Source organism: Haemaphysalis longicornis, unplaced genomic scaffold, assembly GCF_048455015.1.
Source record: "Haemaphysalis longicornis isolate Haplotype H1 unplaced genomic scaffold, Haemaphysalis longicornis Haplotype H1 scaffold_1, whole genome shotgun sequence".
NCBI lineage: Eukaryota > Metazoa > Arthropoda > Arachnida > Ixodida > Ixodidae > Haemaphysalis > Haemaphysalis longicornis.
Window position 1 is genome coordinate 160862481 of NW_027526203.1, and position 16993 is coordinate 160879473.

A 16993-nucleotide genomic window follows, 5' to 3' on the forward strand; every position below is an offset into this window, starting at 1 on the left:
CACAATTACAGGCGATGGATTAAGCCGTTTGACTCTCGAGTACTAACTCGCGGTCGTAGCCCAATGGGTAAGACGACTGACACTAACTCTGTCTGGGCTACCACACACAGGCTCGAATCCTGCCGGTGCCTGTGTGATTTTTTGTGATTGTAAATGCTATCCGCACGGACGCGGATGGACATTGTGCGGTCCTAACTTCTAAGGTACAAAACTTGTTTTGTAGGCTTCTTGATCTGCATGGCGAACACGGAAAAAATGCTCGAAGAGCTTGTTGACCAGGGTAACCTGGCCGAGACAAACACCTGGACGCACAAACTGAATCAAGATCGCGCTGAGAACTTCTTCGGATCTGTTCGTGGCCGAGGCGGGTATAACAGCAACCCAACCGCTGCCCAGTTCATGGCGGCATGCAAGCGTTTGCTGCGACAAACAGAAGTGACGTCTTCTAGTTCGGGAAACTACTCCAAAGACATGGTTTCCATCCCGAATACCACTACTGTTGTCGCCCAGGTAGACGCAGGGAGCACGCTCACGGACATGCGCAGGTCCTCGATCTTGGAGCCTCATGACTACCATGACCACACGCACCCCGAGAACCTTTCTGCCGTAGTTGTTGCGGTGGTGCCTTATATTGCAGGCGTCGTTGTACGCCAAGTGTGCAAGACAACAACAATCGAAGAGTGCATCGCAGCCTTGTGCTCAAATGAGCCAGCTCCTCTAGTTGAGCACAAAAACAGAGGTGGGCTCGTGTCCCCGTCCAAGGATGTTATTGACTTGTGTGAAGCCGTTGAAAAGGGGCTGCAACGGCTACAGATGGAGTGTGGAACAATTCAAGCAGTCAACTCCCAGTCAAAGCATCTCGTTTTAGAAGTGCTACAACTTTCTGTAGGGGAACAATGGTTTCAGACGCTACAGCAGCACATTCTTGAACTTGATCCCCTTGACAATCATATCTACAGCTTGTGCAAAAAAGTTGCACAGCTGTATGGGAAAATCCGCATCCACCACATGACAAAAGAAAGAAACCGCGAGATCATCAAGAACAAGGTCACGCCGTTCTTTCCAGAATGATCATCATCAAACACCAGTGAGTGTCCCCTCAGTACGCAATTTGGGTATGCTGTCGTGTATATTTTTAATGTTTGTGTGATTTTGCAATTTGTGCCACTTTCGAGTTTTTCTTAGCGTTTTCGTTGGCCATTTGGCCACCGACAAGCGAAGAATAAATTCTTACAACCTGACGCAAATGTTTTTATTGCTTTGAAGATGCGGGAAACTGCATTTGCTGCTGAAATAAGAGCGAGCGCAGCTGTACTCGGATGTTTCTTGCCACTTCCAAGATGGCCGCCGGGCGCTCGGCGCGGCTTCACCCGCTCCCATGAGTACGCATAGGCGGCTTCCACTCCAGAAAGTTTTCATATCCTCCTTGCCCCTGTCTCACTCACTTCCGACCTCCGTTTACGCCACGCGAAACGTCATGAAATGGCGCGAGGATGAAATGAGTTTCTCAATTGGTAATTTTTCGGCAAGTAAAGCATCTTGCGCCGCCGCCGAGCAAACGCTGAGAGGGCTACGGGGCAGTTTAACTTCGTACCCACCGCGGTGGCTCAGTGTTGTCCTAATGAGCACGAGGACGCGGGTTCGATTACAGCCGCGGTGGCCGCTTTTCTGATGGAGGCGAAAAGCGAAAACGTCCGTGCGTACGAGATTTCGGCGCACGTTAAAGAACCCTAGGTGGTCAAATTTAAACCGGAGCCCTCCAGTACGACGCGCCTCATCGCCTGCGTTGCGTCGGCGCGTTAAACCCTACAACCAACCAGTTTAACTTCGTCTGAACCCAACTTGCTAGTTGTCTTCAGTGTCCCTTTAAAGGAGTATACTCCATTAAAGGAGTATACTCCTATATACTGGCACTAAATTTCTCACTTTTGGTTTTTATGCTGTAAAGAATACCTAGTCGCCCAGGAATTACGGCAATCGAACCAACAGCGGTCAGCCTCCAGCATAAAATTTCTAACACATTTATTCCAACCACTTTCAAATTCGGTCACCGCGCGCCAAGTGGCCGTTCAAATGCTGGCCGGACGGCGTTACATCACGGTTTTGTGGCCGCAAAAACTGCAGGTGCTAACGTCAATGAAAAACCCGTGACGTCAGGTACGTTTGCCACATCGTCTGCTACGATTGCACATGGTCCGCACTCGTCCACGCAGTTGACATGTCGTCTGAATCGTCCGACTCGGATGAGCCGCTGCCACTCGAGTTTTTTAGATGCAAAGCATCTCTTAGTCGACCCTCCGTCGTCCGGCGTCCGCACCTCTCCCCCTACACTATAAAAAAAAAGAATAGTTAGCGGCACCCGGTTTCGATGCCACGACTGTCTGGCCGCAACGGGAGGTACGTGGCGCTCTTCCCACTGCGCTACAAAACCGAGACAGGAGCAAGTACTACGAACGCGCCTTATGTCCTTGACTCATTCAAACTACGTCAGGAAGCTACTGATACAACGAAGGCACGCGAAGCTGAACGTCAACGGAAACGACGAACTGAAAACTTTAGAGGAGGATGTTGAATTTCCCGTGGGAAAGCTGTGGCGGGAAGCGCCACGCGCCTTGCGGCTCAACCAGAGAAGAGGACGAAGAGGGCGGGCAGCGGGGTAGGAGCGTGAGGACGCAATAAAGAAAGACGAGAACCAGGAGGTGTTCGATCAGATAACGCCGGTCTCGGTCTTTTCGCTGTCTCTGCATTTCTCTACATTTCTCTGTCTCTACATGGGGGTTCACACTACGTTCCCGTTCTTGCTCCGATAAATGAAACAATATAACGGCAACACAATAAAACCTACACGGAACCCCTATGATGCTTCGTATCCTCCTCATGGTTCCCCACGGGAAGATGGTGTAATTTTTAGATGCAAAGCATCTCTTAGTCGACCCTCCGTCGTCCAGCGTCCGGCGTCCGCACCTCTCCTCCTCTCCACATCACCTGTGATAACACCACTCTCTCCCCTCCCCCTCTCCACACCACCTGTGCGCTACGCGCGCTGCTCCTCCTCTCCCCTCTCCACTCCCTCTGCTCTGCAAATAAACCCGGTCCGCGCTCCGCTCAATTGCTTCTTCGGTACTGCGCCGTCCGATGACTGGAAATGGACGCCAACGATTCCGTCAGCGAACTGGCTGGCAAACCTTCAACTAGCGCCAGCCAGCACACTGTCAGAACGACGAGCACCTCCGAAGACAAGGCTGCACAGAGGAGAGCTCGCGACGCCGAACGTAAACGGCAGCGTCGAGCAGCGGATTCCTCGCTTCGAGAACGAGAAGCCGCTTTGAAACGCCAGCGGCGAGTAGCTGATCCAGATTGCACGGCTTTGCATTCCTTCAGGGTTCCCACGTGGGAAGATGGTGTAATTTTTTTTATATCGCAGCGGCTCGAACCGGCGCGAACCCCAGTAGCAACAGTTTGTCGCCGCTCTTCTGAATCAATCTGATCGCTAAAACATTAGTGCCCTTCCATTCTAGAAGGATAACCTGCGAAGCTGGACGCAGTCCACGGAGTGCACGAAAGAAAACACGTTTGTTCGTAATTTGCGATTGAGCATACTTCTAGCCAATTAGCTGAATGAAACTTGGAAGGACCCGAGCTTCAGACTGGCGGACAAACGTGAAGCCGTCTTTTTTGCTCCCGCGTCGTAGGTATCTTAGTGTTTGTGTAATACAGCAACCCAATCCGCTCGACCATTGAGAGGACACCGGACTAGACGCATTGGGCCGCTTGACGTCTACGTTTAGACCTCCCTCCAGCACAACGGACATATCATCAGTAAGGGCATGAAACATATAGCATCGCGTGCACGCCCCCCCCCCCCCCCCTTCTCCCAACACGTGCACGCCGGCAACTGGCTATTTGCACGGGCTTAGAAGTGAGAGAAAACGTTGAAAATGTCGCTCTAAAAGCCCTCTAAGCTGCACAGGTAATATTGCCCCACGTCGGCGTTCCGAGTCGGCAAGTTGCCGTTCATCCGGGAGGGCTTCGAAGCCACTCGAAGCATAGAGTTTCTTACAATATACACAAGACAGGAATCTGGCGCTAGCGTCTATGCGGCTCACATCAAGGCCATCTGTGTCGTCATGTGCCGCCATTAGATCATGCGCTCGCCTAAGTTTCATCATTGGCTTGGATTGAAACGTTTTAGTAACCGCAAATTTAAACAAAGTGCCACAAAAACGCGAGGAATAGTGGGCAATTATGCGAGTGGAAAATAAAACAGGCTGTTTTAAAACTAAGAAAAAATGAAGTAAAGCGCATTTTTTTCTGGAACATTTAAGCCTGATATTTTTCAGACCAAGGTGGTAGTCACGAACAATGTTAATATTTGGGGGGGGGGGACTCATTAGAGACTCTTATTTTATTAATTTTACCATTATTTCAAATAATAAGTTGGTTGAAGAGTTTGGAAAGCTTTTTTAAGTGTGCCTATGAAAACGTCGCCGTAGAGGTGAACCGGTGTACCGACCATCAGCAACAGTTTAACAAGAAAAAAGAAAACGTGGCGTTAAACCATCACCTCCTGTATTTTTACAATGTCAAACGCATCGCGCGCTTCCCAATGGGAGTGAGTGGTACGCCTGCAGTGCCCACATGTCGCGAGGTGGGGCCCCGAGCTGAAGCGGGATCACGCAACCGTAACTGACTTCGAGAGCGGCTTGTGCCTGGTTGCCAAGGCAACCGATCACAGAGTTTCTTCCAATATACACTACAGAGTAACCTGGCGCTAGCGTCTATGCGGCTCACATCAAGGCCGTCTGTGTCGTCATGGACCGCCATTGTACATTGCGCTCGCGTTAGTTTCATCATTGGCTTGGATTGAAACGTTTTAGTGACCGCAAATTTAAACAAAGTGCCACAAAAACGAGAAGAATAGTGTGCAATTATGTTAGTGGAAAATAAAAACAGGCTGTTTTAAAACTGAAGAAAAAGGAAGTAAAACGTATTTTTGCCGAAACGGTTGTGCCTGCTATTCCGCAGGCCAAGGTTGTAGTTGCGAACAAGGTTAATATTTGGGAAGGGAAACTCATTAGAGACTCTGATTTTATTAATTTTACCATTATGGCAAATAATAAGTTGCTTGAAGAGTTTGGGAAGTTTTTTTAGCGTGACTATTAAAACGTTGCCTTCGTGGTGAACCGGTGCACCGACCGCCAACTAGTTTAGCAAGGAAAAATAAAACGTGGCCCTAAACAGTAGTTTACGATGACAAGATAGGACGCATACAAGCGCCCGTATCTGTCGTATCCCCGAGGTCGTTTCTTGTCTTCGTCGAAGTACGTTTTGTTTCTTCTTTTCGTCGGCTACCAATTTAGCGGCGGCATATTACCCGCTCAGTCATGCGTCCTTCGACTGCGGCATGAGCCACGTCAGGTACGATCACTCCCTGCCTGCTGTTCACCGAACACGGCTACCACAGAACCGGGAGGATTTCGGCTTCCTTGTAGCTCGTAAACGTGTTAATGCGTAGTGAATAAAGCAAATCCCCAAAACCGCTTAATAATCCAATTGTCATGCCAAGCCCAAGCCAAAAAGGGGGGTCTTCCCATGAACCCCCACGACGACATGGCTTGCAAGGCGCAGTTTCCTCTCTAGCATACTTACTAAGAAACTCTGTGCAATCGATGTTTCAGATTGTCGAAGAAAGGGCGCTCGCGCCAGCGCTAGAAAGCTCAGAGCCGCGGCGGAGCATGTTTTGCCAACATTGCCGCTCTCCAACACGCGTCGCCCCAAGCGGAACTGGTCACATCATTGAAGCGCTGGGAAGGCCAACGATTGGGCAGAGTGGCTGGAGTTGAAGGAGAGGGCTTGGTTGGCCGGTCCGGGCTGATGCGTTTGGCATTGCAAAAATACAGGAGGCGATGGTTAAACGGTTGTGGACGAAGACAAGATAGGACAGATACAGGCGCCCGTATCTGTCGTATGTTGTCTTCGTCAAAGTACGTTTTGTTTCTTTTTTTAGTCAGCTACAACTTTCGCGGAGGCATACTACCCGCTCAGTCGTATACGTCCTTCGACTGTGGCATGATCAACGTCAGGTGCGATCACGCACTGCCTGCCTTTTCACCGTACACGGCGACCACAGAACAGGGAGGATTACGGCTTCCTCGTAGCTCGAAGACGTGGTAATCCATAGTGAAGAAAGCAAATCCCCAAACCCGCTTCAGAATCCAATTGTCATGCCAAGCCCAAGCCAAAAAGGGGGTCTTCCCATAAACCCCCCCGACGACATGGATTACCAGGCGCAGTTTCCTCTCTAGTATACTTACAAAGAAACTCAATGACTAGAAGAGCTGGAATTAGATAACGCAACGGCGGCGGCAGCGGCTTTCTGTTGTTTTCGCACCTATTCGCGCTTCTGTTCTGGCTGACGCTTCTTCAATTACCGCTCTTCCTCCAAGTGAATGACATGCGCCCGTCCCATGGCGAGTTAAAGCTGGAAGGTCTCGAGCTTCATTATAGCTGACAAACATGTGGCTGTCCGTTTCCCTCCCGACCGTCGTAGGCATCTCACTGTCGGCGCAACACACCAACCCAGACCCAGACACACCAACCCAGTCGATTGAGGAGGACAGCTGACAGGATGCATTGAGCCATGAGACTTCCACGTTTAAATCTCGAAACAGCACAACAAGAATTATCGGAAGCGGCACGGAGCCCAGCTGTGCGTGGACGGCCCACTTCTCCACCTCGCCCCGTAACCCGTGAACGCATAAACGGGCAACCGGTGATGGGCTCATACTTTTACGTGACATACACCGGCAAAACTGTCGCTCGGAATGCCTTTCAAATTGAAGAATTATGGCCTCACGCCGGCGTTCCAACCGGCCACGTGGCTCTAAAATTCACACGTATACTCGGCGAGGTGGACTTCGAGGCGTCCACGGCGGCGGCGGATTTCGGTCAACAGATACCTTGAGCTGTCCGTTTACGACGGTCCCCTCCGCTCCGATAGCACGCGCGAGCGCCGCTGCGCTTGCGTGGGGCGCTATGGCGCTAGCGGCGATACCGGAACGGAACCCCGCTTCGCTACCCGGGGCCCCCGGGGCGGCCTTTTAGCGGGCCGTCGCCGCAGCTCACGCGGCGCGCGGAAATTTACGATGTGTGACCTGTGTGAAGCGAGCGCGCTACGCGAAATTCGTTTCGTCAGTTGAAACACGAGCGATGAAACCGCAAAAGCGCTTCCGGATAAGCAAAGGTGCCACACACCTCAACGACGTTTAGAACGCAAATGAAAAACGTTGACCGAAGCACGGGGCCTACTTTTATGCACCTACGAGAGAGACAGCCTTGAATTTGCTATTCGAAAGTTAAACGGCTACTTTTGATAAATATTTAACCCGCCGCAGTGGCTCAGTGGCTAAGGCGTTGTGCTGCTGAGCACGAGGACGCGGCGGCCGCTTTTCTGATAGAGGCGAAAAGCAAAAACGCCCGTGTGTACGAGATTTCGGCGCACGTTTATAGGTGGTCAAAATTAACCAGGAGCCCTCCACTACGGCGCGTCTCATCGCCTGCGTTGCGTCGACGCGTTAAACCTTGCAATCACTCAATCAGTCAATCAATCAATTTAGTTGTCATTAAGGACCATTATCTCGTGTCAGCGACTAAATTATATAAAAGAGGGGAAATAAGGCAATATACACGACACTTTACTTTATTTGGGGCCTAAAATACCAGTTCTTATAATTCCTTTGGATGACGTTTTAGTTTACACGCGCACAGCGCACGAAAAGCGACGCGAATGATTCTACGCCGAGGGAGATACGGTTATCGCTTAGCTAAAAGTGTTTCTGCTGCTGACGCTCCCGTCGCGCTGAGCGGGCCGCTGGCAGCGGAGCGGACCGCCAGAAGCGGTCAGCTAAAACTCAATTTTTACGCCCAGTCGCGCTGATATGTGTTCTCCACAATCGTCTGTTAACGGCACTACCGCCGTTGTCAGCCGATGGTGAAACTTGTGAAAGAGGCATCGGTGGTGGCGAGGGGCATAACAGTTGTGAAAGGGGGCTCGGCGGTTGCGAGGAGGAGCCCCGGAGCGGCGCCGAGTACAGCGGCTTTACCGGAATGAAATTAGGGGGGGTTGGGGGGGGGGGGGGGGGCGGTAGGCATGTACTGCTTCGCAGTAATAATTGATTAACCGGCATGTGCAAGCGCTGAGGGCTTTTGCATGCACCTGCATAATTCACGGGAAACAGCACGCCATCGCCTGTTTGGCGCTTGCGAGCAGCTGAGGCTACCTTAGTTTAGAACCCGCTGATTTGTCAGCCGCCCCTCGCACCGGCATGCACTCTGAGCCAAGGTCACCGTGCAAGATGTAACTTTGGATTACCGGCGTAAGAGGGACGCTTCGAATAAAAATCTGGGTAGAAAACGAAATTCAACCGAATCATTTGCACTATTCTGAATCTGAATGCGGAACTGCGCTAAAAACACGTAGTTTTTTGCGATTGTCACTGGCGCGTAATGCTGCGCGCGAGCGGTTTAAATGTCAACTTAAAATTTCTTCGAGCATGGGATCTGCCGACGGGCTTTGCGCCACCCGTGAAGCCCCGGCTGCCGAAGCAGCAGTAGCCCCGGACCTGAGCCAGAAGATGCTCACGCGTCTCTGGGTGGATGACCCGGATGCTGCTGCTGCAACATTATCGTCATCACCAAAATCAGATGTCTTTGCTCGCCTTCCCGCAAGGGGGGCAGTTAGTAGATTGCGACGTACTTTTATGACCAATATCAAAGGGAACACAGGAACGCGTAGAAAACACCCTCAGACTCAGCTATCCGTGATACGCAGCGGCCGCCGTCGGAAACAAAGTGGAAAGGGCGACGCTGTTCGAACAATTTTTCCCATTCCCGCCGTGCGTCTTATCGGCTGTCGGACGACACCATATTACTGGCGAAATGACGTGAGCTGCTGCTTTCTAGAAAAAAGCAGCGTGGTGGGAGTCCCTTTGTTGTGCTTGAAAAAACCCCTTTGTTTTTCACAGCGCCATCCGCGTATCGCTCCGAGTCTGTTTCGAGGCTGTTTGGCACGCGTTCCTGTGTTCCCTTTCATATTGCTCATAATAGTACCATGCTCGATGCAGCGTGGTCGTAACCACAAAGTGCCCTCTGGGAAGCGTGTTTCCAAACGCTTCGCTGCACAGAGCACCCACTTGACATGTGGGATGAAACTACGCGCGCTATTCTTATGAGCGCCTGCTAAAGGGAACTCCACCTTCGGGCTCTGTGACCTCGATGTAAAGTACTGAGTACTGGCGCTGACGGCTTGGATTCAAGCCCCAGCAGGTACATTTCTTAGTTCTTTCTTTTTTTTCAATGCTTCATTTTTTTTTCTAAATTTCATTTCGTCTCCTTAACTGAAATGTGCGCGTTGTTTTTGTTAACTATGGTGATTTTGTATGTTTTAGGTCGCTTTAGGTTTAATTACCACTCTCCATTGCGCGAACAGACATTTAACGTGGGTGTTCTGTACAGCGAAGTGTTTCTCCGGGAAGTGGTGTAGAGAACAGACGGGTGTGGGGTTTTCCGAAAGAATGCTGACCCCGCTTATAGGAGCAAGTTACAGTGTAACGAGCTAGTTTGCGCTATTCCTTTCAGTCTCGTGCGCTCCGCATTCCCAGTACGCAACACTGGTTTAGCGCATAGTGAGCGCACGTGTGACCGGCGCACGCTATTTCAGCAAAGTAGCATGCCTACGCTTGAGTGCTTGAATGCCTTACTGTATTCTGAATACAAGCAGCAAGGTGTCCCAACAAGCTTCTGCTCTTCTGTGGACAGCAAATTGTGTTTTATGTTTTTTGCGCCCATTTTAAATGCAGAGCATTTCTTAGCCTCGCCTCTTCCTGCGTCGGACGGCGTCCACAGCTCTGCGTCCGCAGCTGGTGCGCCTCTCCTCCTTCCCTCCTCTCTCTCAACAGCAGCTGGCGCGCGCATGCGTCTTAGTCGGCCCGTTCGCTCCGTCGCGGTCTCGGCGTAACAGGTGCCTGATAGCAGCGCGGTGGGGCGTGGAAGGGCGTGCGCTGCTTGCGCATGCGCGCTCTCCCCCCCCCCCCCCCCCCCCCCCGTACTGCTCTCCCTCTACTGCGCGCGCTGCAAATATAGCGGCTAGCGGTCGCTCGTGTTTCAGTCACTGCGTTGCTCCTTCCTTCCTTGGTTGACGCTCGTGCCCACGTTTACTCGTGTCTGCTACTGCAGCATCACGGAAGAAGCGATGGAAGCAACACTGCCTTCAATCAGTACTGAGGCCCCAATGCTCTGCATTTACTCGTGTTCCCCTCGCGGGAAGGCGCGGGAATTTTTTACGCTAATTCTCGTTTGTGTGTGTTCTCCTCAATAATCTGATAACGGTGCTACTGTCGTTGTTAGCCGCTAGCGCAACTTGTGAAAGTGGCATCCGTTGTGGCGAGGGGAATAGCCGTTGTGATAGAGCGGTTGGCGGTGACAAGGAAGAGCCCGGGAGTGGCGCCGAGTAAATCGGCTTCACCGGAAGGAAAACTGGGGGGTTAGACATATGTATACTGCTTCGCAGAAAAGAAGGTTCACGTGCGAGAAAAGATGTTAGTGTGATGAAAAACTGTGCTAGGGATTGTTATCAGCGCTGATTTTAAAAGCGGCAATCAGATATTTGCCGCAATGCTAAGCCTACGTTGACAGGCCGTGCAGGCTCGATGCATCGAACTAAACCTTTTTACACCCTTTTTGGCCAAAAAGGGTGTAGCATAAGTGAAAAAAGGGTATTTGGAGCCCATTACACCCTTTTTCTTGAATCTCACACCGTTTTCCTAGCTCTACACCCTTTTTGTGTGAAAAAAGGGTGTGGAAAAGGTGTTCAGCTGTTCATTGAATAAGGCCATGCATACATGTATAATTGCACTGTAAAGAAGAAGACATCCCCTCATACCCTCCTCCACTCGTAAAAAATATTCAAAAGCAAAAAAAAAGACTGTTCGTCTGCAATGATCGCTCGTTTTCATATACGGTGTGTCCCATGCCCCAAGTTCAGCTGTGGCACGTGAAATATCAATTTGAACGTTAAAAAAACTACAGCTGTGTGGTAAAAAGGGTGTTGAACGACGGCAACACGCTTGGCTTTCTGTAAGGCGTTGAAAAAATGTTAGTTGCGAAAAAACAACAGCGCAGCTGCGGGTCCACCTAGTTTCTTTCGGTGTCGCTCAGTTTTGCTACGTTTTCTATGCTTTGCGATGTTCTTGCTAAGCTAGGATAAGCTCTCAGGGTTAAGGCCGAGTTTAATCAGATTTTACAAGGCTGTTCCAGTGTGTCCCCCACACTAACAGCGGATCCAAGAAGAAAACAAGATAGGTCGGCCCCCAACTATGCTGTTTCTCCAGCCTTGCACCACCATTGCAAGCTGTGCCAATTCTTTTGCGTTTTAGAATAAAAAAAAAAAACACTAGTACCTTTGAAATGGTGCAGTAAGAGGTGCGTATACGCTTGCGCCTTCTGTGATAACACTCGGACAGGCTACAAAGCCGGCTTCAGATGGCGGGGAGTGTTTGTCTGGTATCATAATAAAATTTTATGAATTATTGAACGTAATAATTGCCTGTCGATTTAAAAGTTTTTGCAAATCCGCATGCTGATTTGTATGTGCTTACATTAAAATGCATAATTCCGAAATTAGCGCTACAATATCTTATTTTTGTGACAAGCCTACCGGTTCTATTGGAGAACTTTCCTCTGCTTGCTATAAAAGCATGAAGAGCAGATGTATTTCTAAGTAACTATGTACTCGCTGCCCCCATGCATCCAGTTGGTTTTCTTGCTCAATTCATTTGATGGTCAAGCGTGACTTGTGCATGTAGAATGTGTCTGTACGTGATGCTGCGCTCTCGGCCAATCCACACTGTCACGCGTAGCTCCGCTGCCAACACCCTTATTTTAGGGTGTTGAGCAACCTTACACCCTTTTTAGGGTGCACGAACACCCTTATTCCATCTTTACATCCTTTTTTAGCCAAAAAACATTTTAAAGGTGTTCGCCATGGGACAAGATTCTTACACTCTCTTCGGCCAAAAAAAGTGTAAAAAATTTTAGTGTGTGGGCCGACCGTGCGCCGCAGCGCCCGGTGCGGCGAGCGGCCGAAGGATGGCGCTACGTGCGCGGAAGAATCAAAACAGGTAACGACAGAAGTCTTGGTCACCGATCGCTGAAATGGCAATTACAGCGAAAATAAAGTTCCTTATGCGAGAAAGGGTATGACAGTGTAGTGAAAAGAGAGAAGAACGAAGGCCTTATGCCGGTGCTTTTGCCCAGCTCTGTCGCCATTTTTGACTCTCCGTGTGCCTAGTCATTGAAAGCACTTTCTAGTTTTACCTTTTGTGTTAGGGATTGTCATTCGCAGTTGCACAAATAGCGGCGATCAAATATCCGCCACGATGCTAAGACTAAAGTTCTCACCATCCGACCCGAGCCGAGCAACGAAAGCCGATTGCGGGCTGTTGGAAACGGCCTTCTTTTAAAATCGCCGCGCGTGAGCGCGTTGCGTTTGGGTTCCCCTAACCTCTTGTGGACCCCCAACGCCGGGTTCCCCTCTTATAAACCTGCCTAATCGTTTCCACTTCGCTTGTACTGCTGCTCCTCCGTCAACTTCGGGCTCTGCAGGTAGCACTCATCCGAGAAGTGCAGCGAGCAAATTCTGCTCGCCGGCTTCGGCTACCAGTTGTTGCGGCCGCCGCCGCGCTCGGACTCCGCCCACGTTTCGAGCTGTGCGTCGTCACGTGAAAAATAATGTGTCTTGACGCCGTCTGTCGAATTGCTCGGACAGGCTTCCACTAAGCAGTACTTCGCACTCCGTGAAATTGCCATAGCAGAACTTTGGCGAACCCGCCGCGGTGGCTCAGTGGCTAAGGCGTTGCGCTGCCATTATTCGAGTTGTGTGCTGCAAGGTGGGAGAGGTGTTTGTGTATGCAGGGGTGAGACGGCTGCGCATATTGCGCAGTTCTGATACAAATGTGTTTTCCTGCGCCGAGCTGCTCCAAAACAGTCTGAGAGCCAAGGATTTTAACGCTCCCGTCAGTTCCGGTGGGGAAACCCGCCGCGGTGGCTCAGTGGCTCAGTGGCTAAGGCGTGGCGCTGCTGAGCACGAGGTCGCGGGTTCGATTCCCGGCCGCGGCGGCCGCTTTTCTGATGGAGGCGAAAAGCAAAAACGCCCGTGTGTACGAGATTTCGGCGCACGATAAAGATCCCCAGGTGGCCAAAATTAATCCGGAGCCCTCCACTACGGCGCGCCTCATCGCCTGCGTTGCGTCGGCGCGTTAAACCCCACAATCAATCAATCAGAACTTTGGCGAGCTCGGCGACACGCCCAGGCCGCTCAGCCAAGACACCACACATTTTCGGCACCAGTGCAGGGGAACACCATGCGACGGCCATGAGCTGAAGACGAAAGACGTCGAAAACCCAAAGTGCGCAAAGTTTAAAAATCTTGCGGATAGAGGTATCACGGGTATCACACCTGCGCTTTCTGCCGAAACGAGACCACCAGCAACAGGAGCCCAGGCTATGGTTTCCGCTTCCGAAAACGACTATATGACGTCCCCCTGAACCGGCCAGAAACGCCGGAAGATGTTTCGTCACGCCGATAGCGATTTCGCTAGTGTGTGGTGGGTCGCGGCCGGGAAAAGTAGGATCGATTTTCGATGTGATTCCAGCCTCGGGTCGCTGCTGCGAAAAATTCTGTGAGGCATCTGTACAAACTAATAAAGCCAATTATATCGTTTTAGGCCTCTAAATTTGGTGTCAGTACCCCTTTAAGACACAGCTGAAGATATAAACATACCTTCACACACTAAAATAAAAAAATATCGAAATACTTACCCTACAGTGATTAAAGGGGCCATCAGAAGAAGATGGAAATTTGCTTTATGCTATAGACTTGGTGTTTTGAGTACCCTCAGCACTTACACGGCAGCATACGATGATTTATTCATCGAGAAATCGAAGAACTAAAAAAAAAATTAATTATTCCGCTGTATCGTATGTTTGGCGACGTCAGGGATGAGGCATTCAGGGCAGGTATTTAAAATGAAAGGTAGCATGTTGACCGCGGTAGTCACTATCTCACAGACGACTCTCTTGGTACTTTGTTTATCGACCACTCTCCTACATGGCGCAGCGATACCGCTCAAGGACGTTATTCGCACTGCGTATTTTCGTCACGGTTGGTAGTAATCGTTGGGTGAAACACCAGGTATGACTCGACAAACAGGGTCCCGTACGTTTTCGGGCCGCTTATGTCATTTTTCCAGTGTCGTATCAATGAAGCCCAACGCGCCAGATGGCTGTTCTAGGCAGCGTGGTCGGCAAAGTGCCGCACTAACTGCTTCTATGTTAGCGTGTTCCTTCGTAACTTCCATTGTCTACCCAACCACTCTTACTGCTATAAAAAGAATATGCACTAATATTAAGCGCAAATAGCTCGTTCTGCAAGATCGAGCTATTTGCATCGAGCTATCGTCATCTAACTCATCGTCCAATCCTTAATCTCTTTTAAATTTAGCCGGCCTCGGCCAATCGCAAGAAGCTGCTCATAATACGCCATGGGTTATAGTGCGGGCAATGAGCTAGTAGGTCGCATGGTAATTCAGTTTTTTTTTCCCTATATAGCTTATTTGAGTGACGTTTGCGTTAAAAGTGGTGTCAGTGTTATACGAACGAGACAATATTTTGAATGAACCAACTGTCTTTTTGCCTTCAAGACGCCTTTAAAAACGGTATTTCAACTGAAGATTCAAATCCACCGTTCGAAGTCCCGCAACAAACACTCTGCTTCTTCGGTGTCACAAAACGATGTAAACCGATGGAAAAAAGGTGGCGCTCCTAAATAAAATTTATAGCTCTCAAACTGATACAATGATGTCCGAAAAACTAAGCAAATGCGTTCCCACGGGCGAAGACAAACCATATTTCTAGTGATGCAATGAGTTTTTTTTTTTTTTTTTTTTCAAAATGATCACGTGAACCTGTGGACAACAAGACATGGCAATTTTCCCCTAGAAAACAGGTTGCAACAGAATAGGTCAGATAATGCCCGGCGAACGTGTTCGCAGATCGTATTTTGTATCTTTTTATTTTATTTATTTTATTTTCCTAAAGGGTTCCTGGAAGGGACATTACATGGGGGGTGGGGATACAAATGTTTGAGCATTACAAAGGGTGATGCGCAAAAAAAAAACAGCGAAACAGCAAACAAACACCTGCCCAAACGAAGACACAAAAATGTGTGAATACACTCTGAATGTTCGTAACACAGGCAGAATCGTTTTCACGGTTGGGAGAGATACAATCGCAGTGACACAAATCATTAGCAACTGCAAATGAACAGCAGATACAAAAGCCCAACCGCGGAAATCAGTGCTGCAATTCAACTTACAGTATATCAAACGGTTTGAAGCGAAAAAAAGATAGCACAAAAACAATAAACACAAATGGTCACTCGGGCTCGGAAATGGTTGTCAGTAACGCTTTGAATGTTTCTGTATCTGGTATTAACAATGTTATCCTGTAGAACGTTCCATTCTTTAGCAGCTCGAATAAAGAATGACTGCCCAAACGTGTTGCTTTTAGGGCGAGGGTACAGAACCTGCTTCGAGTTGCTACTATACGATCGGAAGAATGGAAGGGTGTTGTGATGTAGATGCTCGGTGGGGATGCGTGGTATAATTTGTGGAACAGAATAAGTCTTCACATTTTTCGACGCTGGCTGAAGGAAATGAGGGTGGCACGTTTTTTTTTTTTTTTTTAATTCCGTCGCACTGGTAAACGATGAACGATCTGAGAACGCGAATATGGCAGCGTGGTTCTAAATAGGTTCAGTGTTTTCTACTAGGTAATTCTTGAGTACACTGGCGCGTACTCAAGTGTGGGTCGGGTTAACGTGGTAAAGGCCTCCATTTTCAAGGGGGTGGGAGCAAACTTCAAGGTACGCTGCAAATACCCATCGATCTATTAGCTGCAGAAATGATATGGTCAATATGGACTGACCAGATAGATCACTTGGAAATGAGCCAGATCTTGTTGTGGCACGGATCAAAATGAGCCAAGTCTATTTTCTCGATGGGGGTGGGCTTTTGGCTTGACGTAATAGAACCAACATGGCAGCCTCCTTGTGATTTCCTGCATGACAACTCGCAGCTGATATTGAGCTTGTACGAAAATGACCTTTGTGCAACTGCTTTAAAATCTTTGTAAGCTGATGTATTGCACATAGCTACAAATAATTGGCCTTTAGTGGATGTTTTTGAAAGTTATCACTTATTTTCCAGAAATATAAGTAACGCAAAACGGAGATTAACTTCCACGGAGATCAACTTATGGAGCAAGCTGCCATCTAGGCCTTTACTGACAGCGGTGCGAGTGCGTGCCTCGTTTCGAACAATGCTCAGTGATCTGTTAGCGCAGAAATCAAACAACCCACGAGATTATAGAAGCAGCAGAAATGCTCAGAGTAGGAGACCAATGCGTCAGTGCCCTACCCGTTACACTCTCAGCAAAAGAACTCGACTACCTACTACCGAGACGAGAAATGTATGTCTCGGCGTTTTGCCTCCTATTCGTTAAGGTTTTTTAGTCGCTGCTAAATACAGAGCACATACGAGCATGTAAACGCTGTATTTTTCGAAATAAAAATTCACTTGTTAGTAGCGCCTTGTGTCAGGCAACCACGCTTGCCAGCTTCACGCGCATTATCGAGGCCTTTTCTCAGAATGCAATCCCCAAGAACATCCAAATCAGCCTTCATCAGAAGTGCATGAAAGAGACAACCAAGAGCGAGAAATTCTGTTTCGTGTCCCGTTCATACGACAAATACACGTACAATGAAGGTGGCTATTCAAAAGCGGTGAAGAGGCGTTCTAAACTTTCATCGAAAATGCGTGGTTCCCGCGTCTCTCTCTCTCTCTCTCTCACACACACACACACACACACACACACACAC

General features: G+C 49.3%; 2 protein-coding genes across 2 annotated transcripts in view; both read left to right on the forward strand.

Moving 5' to 3' along the window:
• Positions 1 to 327: 327 nt before the first annotated feature.
• LOC144166985 (uncharacterized) lies at positions 328 to 1071 on the forward strand. The gene has a single exon (XM_077696408.1). It carries the CDS (start codon positions 400 to 402, stop codon positions 1069 to 1071), a length of 672 nt encoding a protein of 223 aa, XP_077552534.1. The 5' UTR covers positions 328 to 399.
• A 7481-nt stretch (positions 1072 to 8552) lies between these two features.
• The window catches only part of LOC144155476 (uncharacterized), a 22368-nt gene continuing 13927 nt past the window's right edge, over positions 8553 to 16993 (forward strand). The window contains exon 1 of the mRNA XM_077686944.1: positions 8553 to 8675. Coding sequence (XP_077543070.1) covers positions 8553 to 8675 — 123 coding nt within the window. The remainder of the gene's footprint in view (positions 8676 to 16993) is intronic.

Bases quoted from the DNA above. Each gene is read 5' to 3' on its own strand.
- LOC144166985 (XM_077696408.1), top strand. From the start codon at position 400: ATGGCGGCATGCAAGCGTTTGCTGCGACAAACAGAAGTGACGTCTTCT.